The sequence below is a fragment of the Myotis brandtii genome, unplaced genomic scaffold (assembly GCF_000412655.1).
Source record: "Myotis brandtii unplaced genomic scaffold, ASM41265v1 scaffold793, whole genome shotgun sequence".
Taxonomy (NCBI): domain Eukaryota; kingdom Metazoa; phylum Chordata; class Mammalia; order Chiroptera; family Vespertilionidae; genus Myotis; species Myotis brandtii.
This window is the reverse complement of record NW_005371193.1, coordinates 531,492-547,091: the sequence shown is the minus strand read 5'-3', so window position 1 is coordinate 547,091 and position 15,600 is coordinate 531,492. Positions and strand designations below refer to the sequence as shown.

Sequence of the window (15,600 nt, the reverse complement as noted above, 5' to 3'; positions counted from 1 at the left end):
GGGAGGGAGGGAGGGAGGGAGGGATCCTTGGGAAGCACTTACAGGCTGTGGCAGGCAGCGTGCTAGTTCAGTGGCCATTGATTGTTTCAGTCAAGTTAATCCTCACAACAACCCACGAACTGAGTGTCTGTCCACACTTCTACAGATGAGAAAGATTAAGACGGAAAGAGGAGAAGCAGTGTGCCTCCGGCCTCATGGCTCTTCAGACTGGAGCCAGGAGTTGAATGCGGGTCCGGCTGCCCCACCCTCTTTCACCCACTCGGGGCCGTGGAAGTTTCTCTCTAGCTTACCTGCCTGAGGTTTACAAATTGGGGGTTTCAGCTCCAGCCTGATCACGTGCCCTTACACATCGAGCTCAGTCTCATCTGCCTCATCTGGCGTGCGTGTGTGTGTGTGTGCGTGTGTGTGTGTGTGTGTGTGTGTGTGTGTGTGTTCTCTGGGCAGAGGGGTGTATGGCAGGCCATCTGTCATCACAGCTGAGATCGGCATGGCTGGTAAACTACCCCGTGGCCAGACTTGTGTCTCCACCTCCTCCTCCCTGAGCTCTGTCATGGGGTCAGGGCCAAAACTGTAGCCAGCCATTGGTGTGCTCTTGCTGAGGCCTTCCTGGGACTCCCAGCAGCCAAGGGGAGAATTCGCAGGGCAGCCAGCGGCCCTCTGCTTCCTTCCCGGCATGTACCCAGGCCGAGGTGTGGCAGTGAATGGACAGGGTCGGGGTCAAAGGCCAGAAGACCTGAGTTCCAGGCCCACATGTCCTGGTCTCCTCACATATGTCTGCCCTACATGATCCCGGGCATTTTGTGACGTTCAGACTCCTTGGAGTTCAGGGTGATCGCAGCCGACCCCTCAGGAGCTGCTTTGGCCTCCTTGGGTCTAACAGTCCCAAATGCAAGGTCACCTGCATCTTCCAAGTGTCTCAGTGGAAATCACGGGTTAGCAGGCTCTCTCTCTCTCTCTCTCTCTCTCTCTCTCTCTCTCTGTCCAGATCTCAGAAATCCCTCTCTGTCTACTCTATGATCCTTGAGCTGAGAGGCCATGAGGGTGCCACAGGTTCTTCACCATTCCTTTATTGATCCTGCATAGCCCTTTGGTGATATACATTGTGGAGCATTTGCCCAGCATCTAATTAGTTCCTCTGACCTCCTCCTTTTTGATCCCTTGTAAAAAAAAAATAAAAAATAAATAAAAGAAGGAGGGGAGAAGAGGTAAAGGAAGAGGGAGGGTTCCCAGAAAGGGTGATAGCCTTCCTGCTAGCAGGCATCTTCCTGTGACCTCCAGACCCCAGGATTCTCAGCTTAGGCACCTCCTAAGGCTTGCCATGAAGTCAATCATTTATTTATGTGGAGGCAGTAGAGAGGAATGGTTCAGAATTTATCCTCTGGAGGCAGATGCCAGGGATCATAATCCCAGCTCCAGCCACCTGCTGGGTGACCAAGGGCATGTTTCCTAACCCCTCTGTGCCTCAGTTTGCTCATCTGTAAAATGGGGATAATGATAGTAAGGACCTCCAGAGCTGTTATGAGGATTAAATAAGTTAATATGTGAACAGCCTTCATAACAAGGCCCGGCCCCCAGTGAGCGCTGTTTTGGTGTTTGCTATGATTATTCATTCCACGTTGATTGAGTGCCATGCTGTCCCATCTGCTGCGCTCGGCTCCAGAGACATAGCAACAACGAAGAAGATAAGGACCTTGTCCTCACGGCTCTTATGCTTTATGGGGGGGAGATAGGCAAGCAAACAGCCTATCATGTTAAATCTATGACAAGGGAAGGCCTGTGTGTGTTGGGAGCACTTGAGAGGCGTGACTGGGGTGGGTGCCAGGGGTGGGTGTCCGGGGTGGTGATACCTGCCCTCCCTGCTCACTATGAGTCACACAGCTCAAGCGCTTTAGGCTGAGCCTAGCCCCCACGGTGGAGCAACATGCAAACCCTGAGCAAGACCTTCCACAGCAGGCACAAATATTACAACTTATATCCACATCCTTTTTATCTTAAAGAACGAAGCTTTACTCATTTATGTCCTCACTTGATCCGTCTATCAGACGGTCAGCGGTCATGTTTGGCACACACAGTGCAGGGAAGAGTGGGGTCCCCAGAAAGGGTGGTGCACTCGTGTTTGCCTGGCATAGCACAACACACAACATACAGCAGTGCTCGGCCCACGGGTGTTCAATTATGTCGTCTAGTTTTAACCAGCAACCCTCCCCAAGTGGCGCCCGGGCTCCAAATGATGAAGAAGGCCATGGCGCTTTAGTTATATACATTGTTCTTCTGACCTTGCCTTGAGTGTATAATGTGCCCAGAGATAGCAGCTAATGACAGGAGTCAAACTGTCTTGATTACAAAAACGAGCCATTCAAACTTTGCTGTACAGGTATACCCGTCTCTTGGTATTTGCAAGGATCCATTTCCATAATAAAATATATAAAAAACTATCTTTTTTTTTAATCCTCACCAGAGAATATGTCTACTGATTTTTGAGAGAGAGAGAGAGAGGAGAGAGAGAGAGAGAGAGAGAGAGAGAGAGAAAGAGAGAGAGAAACATAGATTGGTTGCCTCTGGTATGCGCCCCAACTGAGGATTGAACCCACACCTGGGTATGTGCCCTGACCAGGAATTGAACCCACAACCTTTTGGTACATGGGATGACACTCCAACCAACAGAGCCACCCGGCCAGGGCAAGAACTATCCTTTTGTATGCCATTAAAGAAAGGATGAACCAGAGGACATATAATCTCGACAGTAAGTGACTTCTTGAATAAAAATGAGCTTTATTAAACAGCTCTGGAAGTTTACCCACTGATGATGTGACTAGTAAGGTGACAGCGATGGAGAGGACTGTATGTAAAATTCCTCCACGGCAGACTTCATGGGCCAGCTATTGCTGCAAACGAGTCAAAGCCAGGAGACAAATTGCTATGGGAAGTCATCACGCAGTCAGCTTTACAAAACAAGACCTTCGAAGTCCGATGGTATCTTAATGGAACTTTGTGTTGGAATAGTGTCTGTGAAAATCCCTCGAGCCCTTTGAGAACTGCTGGCTATGTCTTTCTTGGCAGAGGAAGTGTCAGACTTAAAGATGAGCTACTCTTTGTTTAAAAAAAACCCCAAAAATATGGATACTCTATATTTGCTGCCTTTTTCTGTGATGACAGATGGCTGTCGATAGTATGCTCCCTGCTAGAGCTTTTCAGCAAGGTCGACATACTAGTCTGTCCCTCCAAAGTAATGGAGACTTTTCCCTGTGTGTGTTTTTTTAATTAAAAAGTTTTAAATTTCTCTATAAAGTAAAAGGGAATGTTGTGAAATCAAGGCAGGAGATGTACCAACACCGAAACACTGCGAATTATTTCCTTATTAAGGGATGCTGTAAACCATCTCCATTTGCACACTTGAAAAACTTGAAAGCTGGGATTTTCTAACTTAGAATTTAGTTTGTAAGAACAAGTAACTGACCTCCCTATGGGCAGATGGAATTTTACTAGCCAGATTTCAACAGCATCGCATGATTGGTAAATGTGAGTGAAAAATAAATGTCATGGTTTTATAAGTGCAATCACTAATGAGTTTCTTCCCTCTTGATCTAGGATACTTTGTCAGCTAAACCAAGTATCAAAATAGACCGATCTTAGCCGGGGTGTGAATTGTATCCAGATGTTTAAAAAATAGTAAAACAGCCCTGGTTGGTGTGGCTCGGTTGGTTGGATGTTGTCCCGTGCACTGAAAGGTTGTTGGTTCGATTCCCGGGCAGGGTACATGCCTGGATTTTGGATTCGTTCCCTGGTAGGGGGCATGCAGGAGGCAGCTGATCAATGTTTCTCTCTCACATTGATGTCTCTCTCTCTCTCTCTCTCTCTCTCTCTCTCTCTCTCTCTCCTCCCTCTTCCTACTTCTCTCTCTAAAAATCAATAACAAATATTTTTTAAAAACATCAGTAAAACAACTATAATTATGTAAGATGTACTCATTAGGAGAAACTGGGTGATGGATCCTCAGGGACTATTTTTTTGCAACTTCCTGCAAACCTAGAATTACTTCAAAACAAAAAGTTTAAAAAAAGTGATAAACGTGTTCAATCATATGTGATATTGTATTACATTGATAGAGTAATATATATGGTATGTAATATAATCATATGCAAAATATATAGTGACTTAGTATCACTTTTATGAAGAGCAAGGTGGACAGAGAGTAGCCTGGTGGGAGCCAGGGCAGGGATTTCAGCTAAGGAGACACAGCCGGACACCCAGACTGCACCCCACCTCCCAGTGTGGGTGACAAAGGAACCCAAGGGCCCTCACTGAGACCTGTCTGTACCTTCCCTCCTCAGCCTCTCCAGTGATTGAAAATGGCCAGCTGGAGTGTCCCCAGGGGTACAAGAGACTAAACCTCACTCACTGCCAAGGTAAGGATGACCAGGGCCACGGCTGGGCTCGGGGAAGGGAAGTGATGGAGGCCTGAGGATGCAGGAACACCTCTACCCACCCTGCATCGTCGGTGGACGCTGCCTGCGGGGTCTCCCCTGGGGAACTCTAGACCCCAGCTTGGGGAAGCTTTGGGGTTTGCTGGTTCCAGAGGCCTAAGGAAGTCTGGGGGTGGGATAGGTCACCCTGAGAAAGGACCTGCAGCCAAGCCCATCCCTCCCTCCCCATCTCCACCCACCCTCTCCCAGACCTGGGCCAGGTGCCTCTATGGAATGTGTGATGCCATATCTGAGGGTGCCACCCCACGTCCCCAACATCCACTCGCCTCCCGGGCTGACCTCCCTGGATGGGAAGACTTTGGACTCCAGGGTGGGAGACCAGGTCCGCCTGAGTTAGCAGAGACCACTGTGCATGTTGCCCAACAAGCACCTTAAGGGCTTCGCCTGCCTCAGCCCACAGCCGGGCGGGGGTGGGGGGTGGAGAGTAGGGGTGGGGAGGAGGCACAGATGAGGGAGAGGGGACCAGGAAGCACACCCCTGGCCTTGCTGGGCTGGCCTGGCTGACCGGCTCTGTGAGGCCAGCTGAGGCCCAGGGTGCTCTGCATTAGAAAGCGCCTGAGCCGCCAGGCCCAGGGGCACCTTGGGACAGAGGGTGGGAGGGGGGCTCAGCTATGGCTTCTGCAGGGGATCCCAGTGGGTGGGCAGTGGGACCGGGACCGAGGGGTCCCGAGGCTTCACCAGGGAGGCAGCTGCCACTCAGCAGCTCAGGCTCTGAGTGAGGAGCCCTGTCGGCTGTGAGTGTGACAGGAGCGGGCCTTTCAGCCGTGAGAGGCTTCTGGGGCTGGCGGAGGTCAGCGAGGAACTAAGCTTCCCAAAGGGGAGCTGCCTTGGACGTACCGCCGTCTGTCTGGCTACTTTGGGTGAAGCTGGGTGAGAGACCAGGGCTCGACCCCGGTGGCCTCCTAGGTGCCTTCCCCCTGGAGGCTGCCTCAGGGGGGTGGAGCCTGAGGACGCCCCGGGGTGGCAGGGCTACCTGCCTGTGGGGTGCCAGGCCCCAGAGGCGATTTCTGGCCTGTGGATAAGAAAAGGGGCTTGTACCAGGCACAAGGGCAGACGTCTGACCCAGCCCAGCCAAGCCCAGGGTCCGCCTCCCTCAGGGGCAGTGGGCGGAGGGCCTGGTGGACAGCGGTGGGGAGAGATGTCTGTAGTTTTGCCCTTGGAGGGTGCGGTAAGGCTGTTCATCCCTAAATGTGTGCAGTGGTTTCCCAGCCCGGGGAAGGTGAGTTTATTTCCAGAATCTCAGGTGAGCTCCGCTCTCCAGCCACTGAGCCCCCGGGTACAGGGTGCTCAGGGGCCCTCCCCCGGAGGCCCTGCCCCTGAAACCTCCCCCTTCCTGAGTCTGGGGTGGTGGTCTCCATGTCGGCGAAGGGACCCCCCAACTCTGCACCCATGTGTGCCACCTCCGCTCTCTCTCCATCCTTCTCTCCTACTCCCACGGGGTAATTTTGGGGTGTTACTCTGAGCTGCATACATTGTGCCAGGTGCTAGTATACAGGGATGGCTTAGACATGGCTGCTGCCCCAGGTGGAGACAGACACCTAAACGATTGCACAGCACCTGCCTCCTCCCCCTGATCGGTACCTCCAGCCTGCAGCTCCCTGCATGCCTGTTCCCCAGACTTGGGCCTGGGAGCTGCTTCCGGATCTCTCAAGGCAGGCTGAACAGGAGGGACTGGGAAGCCCCGTCTCCACCCTCCAACCCCAGCTGTCCCCTTATCCGCGTCCCCTGTTTGCATCCCAGCATGTCACGTACTAGCTGAGTGGATTTGGGCAAGTTATTCCCAGAGCGTCCGTTTCCCCACCTATAAAAAGAGGACATGTGGACCTATTCGGTTGAAATTGGTTGTGAAATTAAATGAGGTACCACATGTAAAGCACCGGGCACATAAGAGGCGCTCAGTACACACTAGCTCTTAATATTATGATCATTATTACCCGCTACAGGACCAAGTGATTTGCCATTTTTAGTGTTTTGTCCTCCTATTGGAGACTATCTGGTAGTTACTCTTATTAACCCCATTTTACAGATGGGAAAGTCAGGCACAGAGGGAGGGAGCAACTTAATAAAGGGCAGCTCTCTTATTGTGGTCCCTTTCCTTGGAGAAAGTATTTGAAGATCTCTGCCCCAGCCCTTCCCTCCATCAGGCCTCATGGGGCGGGTCCATGGTCATCTCCTCCAACCCTGCAGATATCAACGAGTGCCTGACCCTGGGCCTGTGCAGGGACTCGGAGTGCGTGAACACCAGGGGCAGCTACCTGTGCACCTGCAGGCCCGGCCTCATGCTGGATCCCTCGAGGAGCCGCTGCGTGTGTGAGTGCGGGTGGGGAACGGGGGCGGGGGACACTGGGCGGTGAGATGGGACCCTTGGGGTTCACGGGCCAGGCCCAGAGCAGAAGTTCCCCCCAGGCCCCTTCCCACAGCCCAGTGGCTCCTACCCAAAACGGGTCCATCCCCTCCTGCGGGACAGACAGCTGCTACTTCACTTCGGCTTTAGGCATTTCTTGGGACTTTGCAGTTCGGGATTTTCTACTCCTGTTCCGTCTTTGGCCTCATTTACTTTGGGGGATGTGTGTTGCCTCTGTTCTAACATCTGGCTGAGCAGAGGCTGCCTCTTCGGTGCCTGAGCTTAGCAGCAGACCTTTCAGAGGGGGCCTGTCGGCAGCATGAATGCCCCTGCTGCCAGCCCCAGGCCTTTCCACAACCCTGTGGTCCCCTTGGTTCCGCATGTGTCTCTGCATCTGTGAACACGTACGTGTCACGAGTCCTATTGGCATCGTGTCCGTGTGTGCGTGCGTGTGCGCCCGGGCAGCTGTTTCCAGTGACCTCTGTGGTTTCCAGCGGGGAGAGGCCCAGGCTGACAATCCCTCTCAGATGGTGGAGCTGACGCCGCGGTCCGGATGGGGCTTTCCTGGGGCAGGGAGGCCTGGCCAGAACTGAGTAAAACCAGTACTGACTGGCCTCTGCCAAGGGACAGCCCGGGTCAGGTCGGCCACCGGCTCAGCAGAGCTCCCTGTCGCTGGCTGAGCCCTCAGTCTGCAAACGGCCAGGCACTAGGTCGGAGGAGACCACAGAATGAACACGACTCCAGCGCCACCCAGAGGGAGCGCCCGTGTGCAGGGAGTTACTCAGCTCACAGTGTGTGTCTCCACAGGGAGAGGAGACAGTCCAAGCCTTGAGAGGGGACACCCAGGGAGTGAGGGGCCTGGGGTGGGGAGAATATGTCAGGCCACTCTCAAAAGACCTCATGGTGACAGAGACAGGCAACCAAGGCCTTGAGGGGATACAGTTCTTCTCCTCTCCGCCCCCACCCCACCCCACCCGCACTTTTATTAGGCAGGTGTATTTAATGTCGGAGGTGACATATTCGTGCCAAAAAGAGAGCCTTAATGCAGGGAGCAGAGATGGCCCTTGCGTGTTCTCCCTCTCCCCTCAGTGTTACCCCATCCAGCCTCCTCTGATGACTCATATCCATGAAGTGGGGCAGGGGGAGGCACTAAGTTTCTCTCCCTTCATTTCTGAGTTTTGCCCTCCTTCCTGGCACCTGACCAGGGCTAGTGGAACAGCTGCAAGGGCCCTCTGGGCTGGGCGGCCTCCTGATGTTGCCAGCTGTGTCACCTCGAAGGGACCAAGCCCTTCCCTACGGTAGCCCCAGGGAAGTGGCTGCTGGAGGCAGAGACTGAACCTGGAGACCATGGCTCATGAGTGGACTAATAACTGACATTTGTACAGAAACCCAACTCAAACCACTGTGAGCAAAAATAATTCATTGGTCCACACAACTAGGAGGTCCAGAGGTAGGGGTGCCGCAGGCCTGGCTGGATCTAGGCACTCACAGTGTCATTAGGATGGCTCTTGCTCTCTTCCTTCGGTGTTGATTTCTTATTCCTTCAAAGGTACCCACCAGACACTCTAGGCCTATAACCTCCCACCCTTGAAATTCAACAACAACAACAACAACAAATAGGAACATAAGAAGCATCTCTTTTCTAATAATCCTGGAAAAGTCCCAAAGCTAATTAACATCATGGGCCTACTTATCAAGTGCCCATCCCCGATTCAATCACTGTGAGGGGGATATGGACTGTACTCCTTCAACCAGGAAGTGGGGACCAAGACTGAGGGAATAAAGGGTGGATCCCACAGGAACACCAGGATGCTGTTACCAGAGTATGAGGGACAAACAGAAATACACGCATCCACCACCCATCGCCCTTAGCATGAAGGAGATAAGACCCAGGAGGTCATGTAGCTCATGGTGGGGCAGGGAGTTGAACTTGGGCTGTAGAGTCCTGACCAGGACTCCCAGAATCATCAATTCCTCAACTTTGAGTGTTGCCCTCTTCACCCCACCCTTTCCCCTCATCTGTCCCTCTGAAGATTTCAGTCTCTTCCAATGAAGCATCTTCCTTTGAGGTAATTTATAAGAGAATAGTCTATAATATTTACTATCAAAGTACAATCAAGGAGCCTGGCCATTCCAATGAAGCATCTTCCTTTGAGGTAATTTATAAGATAATAGTCTATAATATTTACTATCAAAGTACAATCAAAGAGCCTGACCGGTGTGACTCAGTGGTTGGCTATCAACCTATGAACCAGGAGGTCATGGTTTGATTGTCGGTCAGGGCACATGCCTGGATTATGGGCTCGATCCCCGGTGAGGGGTGTGCAGGAGGCAGCTGATCAATGATTCTCTTTGATCATTGATGTTTCTCTCTCTCTCCCTCTCCCTTCCTCTCTGAAGTCAATAATATTTTTTTTTTAAAAAAAAAGCACAAGCAAGGGAACAATGGTAGTGGCATTGTTATTATTGAAACCCAGCCTAGCTCACCCTCACTGTGGCCCACTGGATTGATTCATGGATCTAGCCACCCATCAATCCATCAGACGCTGTGCAGGGTGCCTGGTTCCAAAGAGGACAATGTCCCTGCCCTGAAAGCTCCCCATCAGGCCTTTGGTCCTCACCACCTCTCATCTCCCCAAGGAGACTGTGGCCCTCAGAGCACACTGCTCCCCACTCAACCCCAGGCCATGTTGGGCTTTGGTAAACACTTGTAGCTCAGCACTTGTAAACAGGTTCTCCGTGTGGGCAGGAGTCAGGGTCCCCTCCAACAGGTAACATGAGGAGGTGCTGAAGCATTCCACTACAGCTATTCTTCCTAACATTCTTGTGAGCGTTTTCAGGGCCCCAAACTCCCAGACTGTGACGCAGGCCAGGCCAACCCGAGGGCACGACCAGCCACTCCTCCATCGTCTGCCCTCTTGCCTCTGCTTTCCCCTCCCCCTGGCCACCGGCCCATCCCCACCTGCTATGTCTGTTTCAGCGGACAAGGCTGTCTCCATGCAGCAGGGGCTGTGCTACCGGTCCCTGGGGTCAGGCACCTGCACCCTGCCTCTGACCCAGAGGATCACCAAGCAGATATGCTGCTGCAGCCGAGTGGGCAAAGCATGGGGCAGCAAGTGTGAGAAATGCCCCCTGCCTGGCACAGGTAACCCTCTGTCCCCCCCTCTCAAGCTTCCTACAAGCAGTCGCCATTTTCCCCCACCTGGACCTAACCTTAAGCCAGAAGACCCTAGTCTTCCTTCCTGCTCAACTCCTTAACCAACATGGGGCCCCTCCCTCCTTGCAGCTGCAGTAGCCTTGTCTCCCAAGGGAGGGGAGGGAGGGCCCTGGGTCCCTGCAGGAACAGCATCTTCAGTGAGTCTCTGACCATTGACCTTGTAGAGGCCTTCAGGGAGATCTGCCCCGCCGGCCATGGCTACACCTACTCGAGCTCAGACATCCGCCTGACCATGAGGAAAGCTGAGGAGGAGGAACTGGCCAGGCCCTCGAGGGAGCAAGGGCAGAAGACCAGTGGGACCCTGTCTAGACCAGCGGAGAGGCAGCCACTCCGGGCGGCCACCAGCACCTGGCTGGAGGCCGGGACCATTCCTGACAAGGGTATCTGGGTTGGGGGAGATGCATGGGGGGTTCCCCTTCCCCTTGGATTGCAGCACCTCAAAGAGCCACTGGGAGATTATCCTGGGTGCCTGGCATCCATCTCTGGAGTCTTAGGAAAGGGACTTTGGAGCAGCAGCACCCAGCGCTGGGACCCTGCTCTCCTGGCCTGGCATGAGGCCTCACCCACTTCGTCTCCCCTATGGGGTCAAGAGGTGCCCACATCCCAGGGAGTTGCTGGTGGAGGTGGGAGAGGTCAACAACAGCCCCCACCCCAGCTCCTCAGTCTTTCCATCCCCTGCCCCTGGCCATGCAGCTTCTGAGGCTGGTGCTGGCTTCAAGGCCTGAAGAGCTGGCGGGTGGATCCTGGGGAGTCTGGGTGCTCTCGATCCCCAACCCTCGCCTCAGAGTCAGAGCATGAACTCCAGCTCAACTGCCTTGGGCCCAGGAGGCAAGGGGCTGGGAGGAGACTGGGCTTGAGGCACCCCTGGCAGGTGCCCTGGGAAACCAGGCAGAAGGCATGCCCAAGTTACTGGTAACACAGAGTGCAGGAGGCCAAGGTCATAGTAGGACCAGGAGAACTATGTGACGGCCAAAATTTCTCCAGGAGAGAGGGAAGTCAGGACAGAGCCCTAGTCACCATGGGAACTGGACCCTGACTAAGGGAGGAGCAACTCCTTTCCTCTGTAGAACTGTTCCCCTGGTGAGGGGGAGGGGCAGAGTGACCTGGTGTGACTGGCAGGCTTGGGAGGCAGGAGGGTTACAGCTAGGATCACAGGGTGGACTGGCCCAGGTGGGGGGGGACTCCCATCACAGGAGGCCTTGGAGGGAACTAGAAGGCTTCCTCTCGCCAAGTGACACACCTTGTAGACCCTCCAGATCTGGGATTCTGGGGTCTGTGGTGGCCAGTCCCAGTGGGGCGGGAGAGGCAGAGGCAGGCATAAGAGTCTAAGCTCTCTCCACTGCTGACCTCTGGGGACAAGGTCAGGAGATCACAGATGGAACCAGCCCTGGCCGTGGGTGGAGGGGAGAAGGCGGCCAGACTACCCTCCCTGAGCTCATGTTCTCACCTTTCCTTCCCAGGTGACTCTCAGGCTGGCCAGGTGAGTGGGTCTTCTCACCAGGGAATTGGGCAGGTGTGGCAGGGGGGGACCTGGTAGCCGCCAAGGCCATGGGGCAGTGTCCTGTGAGGGAGGAAAGGGAGAAGGACGGAGTATATGTAGGATCTTACTTGGAGAGAGGCTGGAGTGGAGGGTGGATCCGAGGACCCAGTTTTATCCTAAAGGAAGTAATAATAGTTACTGTTTATCAAGTAGCTTCGACGCTTTTTCACTTGGGCCGGTCTGGGGCCCCCTTCAGAAAGGAAGTAGGCACGTGACCTGTTAGTTCTGGCTGTCACTCCAGCAGATGAGGTCTAGAACTGGTTCTAGATGAATTTCAGATTTGGCATTTTCTGAGCTTGATTTGCTTAAACCTCAAGGTCTCCTCTGTGAGTGGCTCGTGGGGAAGTAGAGGCAGAGCTGTGGATAGCCTCAAACCACTTCACTGAGAAACAGGCATCCCATCCCCTTCCCTGAGCCCAGCAGTCCCCTGTAAGAACTGAGCGTTCTCCTAGAAACCCATTCCAGAAGAATGAATCTGCTTCTTCCCTCGCCAGCCTGCCAATCCCTTCCCTGTCCCCTGCCCCTCCAACCTGCATACCTGACTGTCCCCAAACACTTTTTACTTATTTAAAAAAAAAAACATTTTTATTGATTTCAGAGAGGAAGGGAGAGATAGAAACATCAATGATGAGAGAGAATCATTGATCCTGACTGGGAATGGAGCCGTGACCTCCTGGTTCACAGGTCGATGCTCAACCACTGACCCAAACACTTTTTCTAATGAGCTTCTTCTCTCTCTGAAGAACCACGTGTTGTCTTCCCAGACCAAAGTTCCACTTCCATGTCCTCACAGTCCCGAGCCACGCTCCTGGTCCTCTGTCCTCCTCTGCCATCTCTCCTCCTGGTTCCCCATGGCTTATCTACCTCTGCCCGTGGGCTGTGGGGAGGGACAGCAGGTGTGGCCCGGATCCCGCTTCACCACACGGGCCCTGTGACACTGGGTAGGCTAGTTAACCCCTGGAGCTTCTGCTGCTGTCTCTGAGATCACAGCATGGATATGATACTTGCTGAGATGACACGGAGCTGGCACATGACATACATTTAATCATTACAACCTACTATGATAGGATAGTTGAGATTAATAAGGTGTGGATATAAAGTGCCTAGCAAAATGCCCAGCATGTCGTAAGAACTTAATACCAGGAATGAACGAAAAGTGAGTGAGTGAGTTGGATGGGAAGCCTGGGAGAAGGGAGTGAGTCATGGGGGTGACAGCCGAACCCAGAGAAACATTCTCTTATTTCTGTGCAGGTCACAGCCAGTGTTACCCAAGTCCCTGCCTGGGTCCCAGGTGAGTCCCTCCTCCTATTGGCTCCCAGCTCACAGAGAAGGGAGGGAAGGAGAGACCTTCATCCAGTAGTGGAGTTGGTACATGTGAGCCTTTACATGGGGCTCAAATCAGATGGGGTCTTGGATGACAATGTGACATGTGAATGCTTTTCTGGGGGATCCATGCACCTAAGGAGCCGGGGTTGGGGACAGGGCACTGTTCCGAGGTCAGAAAGCTGGCTCCCCGCTTCCTCACTATAAAACGGACGCGAACGCCTGCCCTGCTGCCTCCCAAGGCCGACAAGATGTGGATGTTCCTGGCAGAGCTCTGTGAACTGTAAAGCGCTTTGCAAACAGGAGAAGAGCGCTGGCGTGGGAACCAGGAGACCGGCTTTGGCTCTGTGTCCAGGAAGCCGGGTGGCCCTGGACAAGGGGCCCTTTCTGCAAGCTCAGTCTCCTCGCCTGTGAAATGGAGCGTGAGACTGGACAGGCTCTAAGACCCGATGAGCTCTCAGATTCTCCGACTCTATTTGGGGCCCGGTCAGGCCTCAGGAGGCTAGGAGGCTAGGGGGTGAGGGGTGACCCGCCCTAGGCTCCACCCCTTGCTCTTGGAGTTGGCACAGCAGAGAGGCACACAGGGCCACTGCCAGTAACCTGGAGGGAGCACTGTCCCAGGGGGGAAGGCAGCTGGCCAAGGGGCTGTGCCCACCTGCTCCCCCTCTCCCTGCCCCCTACAGGAGATGCCACAGGAAGACCAACGCCACCACTGCCTGGACAGGGGAGTCTAGAGACCCGGGAAGAAGAGCAAGTGACCACCCCCACCGACGTGCTGGTGACCCTGGGCCCCCCAGGTACCTGCAGCCGGCCCTGCGAGGTGTGGGTGTGACTGCCCAGAGCCCACTCGGGGCCTCTCCACCAAATGAACACACAGTCTGCAGCCACTCCCCCCCAGCTCAGCCCTGGCTGATCTCACAGGACCACAGGGGCCCTAGTGGGAGTCCTGCCTGGCGTCTGGTGCACGGGTCCAGCCGGGAAGGGGAAAGAGAAGGGACACCTTGGGAGGGTCTCACTCAGAGCCCTTCCGGGAGAACCCAGGGGCCCCTGGAGAATGGGGAGCCTCCGGAAGCCTGGCTCTTCCAGGCTGTTGACTCTGAGTCATCTGAGTGTCCTGGCAGAGGGTGGCCTCCGGCCCACGGGAGGGGTGGCTTTCGGGAAGGTCGGGTTCTCAAGGTTGTTTAACTGCCGGGGAGCCTGTGTCCCCCCTCCACCTCGGGCTGCAATGGTGAGGGGGTGCGGGGCGGGGAGATTCCTGGCAAATCCACCTCGCTCTGGAATGTGCCCTCCTAAGGCTCTTTGTTTGGGGACTTGGCTCAAGAGAAGCAAGGCCAGTGTTACCTGCTGCTCCCTGCACACGTGTGAGCTCACGTGCGCTCTCGTGTGCGCCCTCACACGTGCCCAGGTTTGCTGAGCTCTTAACCTCACAGACTGAGGCCACCTTGGCAGAGACAGGTCTTTCTGGATTTCCCCTGGCAACGGGAGAGACCCCGCAGCCTGATGGAAAAGTCCAGAAAATGTGGGGTGGAGTCGGGGTTTGTCTTTCTGGGCTGGAACCAGGGCACCCCATGGTCCCTCCCAGACCCTCTCCCCTCTGGGCTCAGTGCGCTGCTCCTCGTCCCCCCTCCACCCGACAGACAGCAAGATGAGCTGGGAGAAGGGGCTCAGCTCAAGAGAAGAAAATGGGCCTGGAGGCAGAGGGGAGGGGCAGGAGGGGCCAGGCCAGGCTCAGCCGCAGCTCTAAGGGGGACAGGATCCCCCGACCACCACCAAAGCCTTGTGCCTGATCCCCCATCTTCCCTGTCACCCCCCAACCTCACCCCTCTGGGAGGACATTTAGAATCCGGCTGGGGGTCCCCATGAGTCCCGAGGCTGACACTTGAAGCCTAGCGAGCGACAGGGTAGCCTGGCAAACAGGCCAGTGTGAATGTTCAGTTCAGTCCAGTTCAGCAAACGCTGTGAAGCCCCGCTGCACCGTCACAGGCCACTTCCCAGCCCATGCCCTGGGGGCCAGGCAGGGAGCCCAGGGTGTAGGGGCTTCCCGCGAAGACATCGGGCGGACACAGAGGCTGTCGTCCAGTCAGTGCTTTGTCCATTCAGCATGTGCTGAGTGCTGGGTGCTTTTCTAGTATTGAGAACACGGCTCAAAAAAGCCGGGGTCTCTGCCCTTGACGCAGCCTCGGCCCTGAGTCCTGGTGCGTCTCCAAACTGTTTCTGAATTCAGCACCTGTCTCCTCACTTTCCACCCCATCACACACCCGCAGGCTGTCCTTGTTTACATGGTTTCAGCGGGTTTCCAAGGGCCCCTGTGCCTCCCTTCCCATCCTGCTGAGCAAGGTGGCATGGCAGGATGAGTGGTGTTTCTGAGACGGCTCGGATCACACCCCACCTTGCAGGACCCCTTGCTTACATGTCTCAAGGTGGCATTCAAGGCCCCACCCCACTTTCCCTGGCAGTTCTTCCCAGCACCCTGCTCACCAGATCTGTGTGTCAGCCTGTCTGTCTGTCTAGGGGACACTGGGAAGGACTTGCCAGGGAAGGGAATCCCTGGGTACTGTTGTGAGAGCCGTGCCTGTATTCAGGGTAAGGTTAGGCTGGAGACCTCAGCGGGGCCGGCCCTGTGGGGACTCGGGACATGGGCCATTGGCATCTGCTTGATCTTGGTCAGAGCGATGCACTGCGAGCTCCGTCC

General features: G+C 54.8%; 1 protein-coding gene across 1 annotated transcript in view; it reads left to right on the top strand.

The window, feature by feature from the left end:
• LTBP2 (latent transforming growth factor beta binding protein 2) overlaps positions 1-15,600 on the top strand; it is a 99,765-nt gene that overhangs the window by 60,156 nt on the left and 24,009 nt on the right. The window contains exons 10-16 of the mRNA XM_014531165.1: positions 4,332-4,406; positions 6,672-6,794; positions 9,809-9,973; positions 10,210-10,425; positions 11,506-11,525; positions 12,837-12,876; positions 13,592-13,730. Coding sequence (XP_014386651.1) covers positions 4,332-4,406; positions 6,672-6,794; positions 9,809-9,973; positions 10,210-10,425; positions 11,506-11,525; positions 12,837-12,876; positions 13,592-13,730 — 778 coding nt within the window. The remainder of the gene's footprint in view (positions 1-4,331; positions 4,407-6,671; positions 6,795-9,808; positions 9,974-10,209; positions 10,426-11,505; positions 11,526-12,836; positions 12,877-13,591; positions 13,731-15,600) is intronic.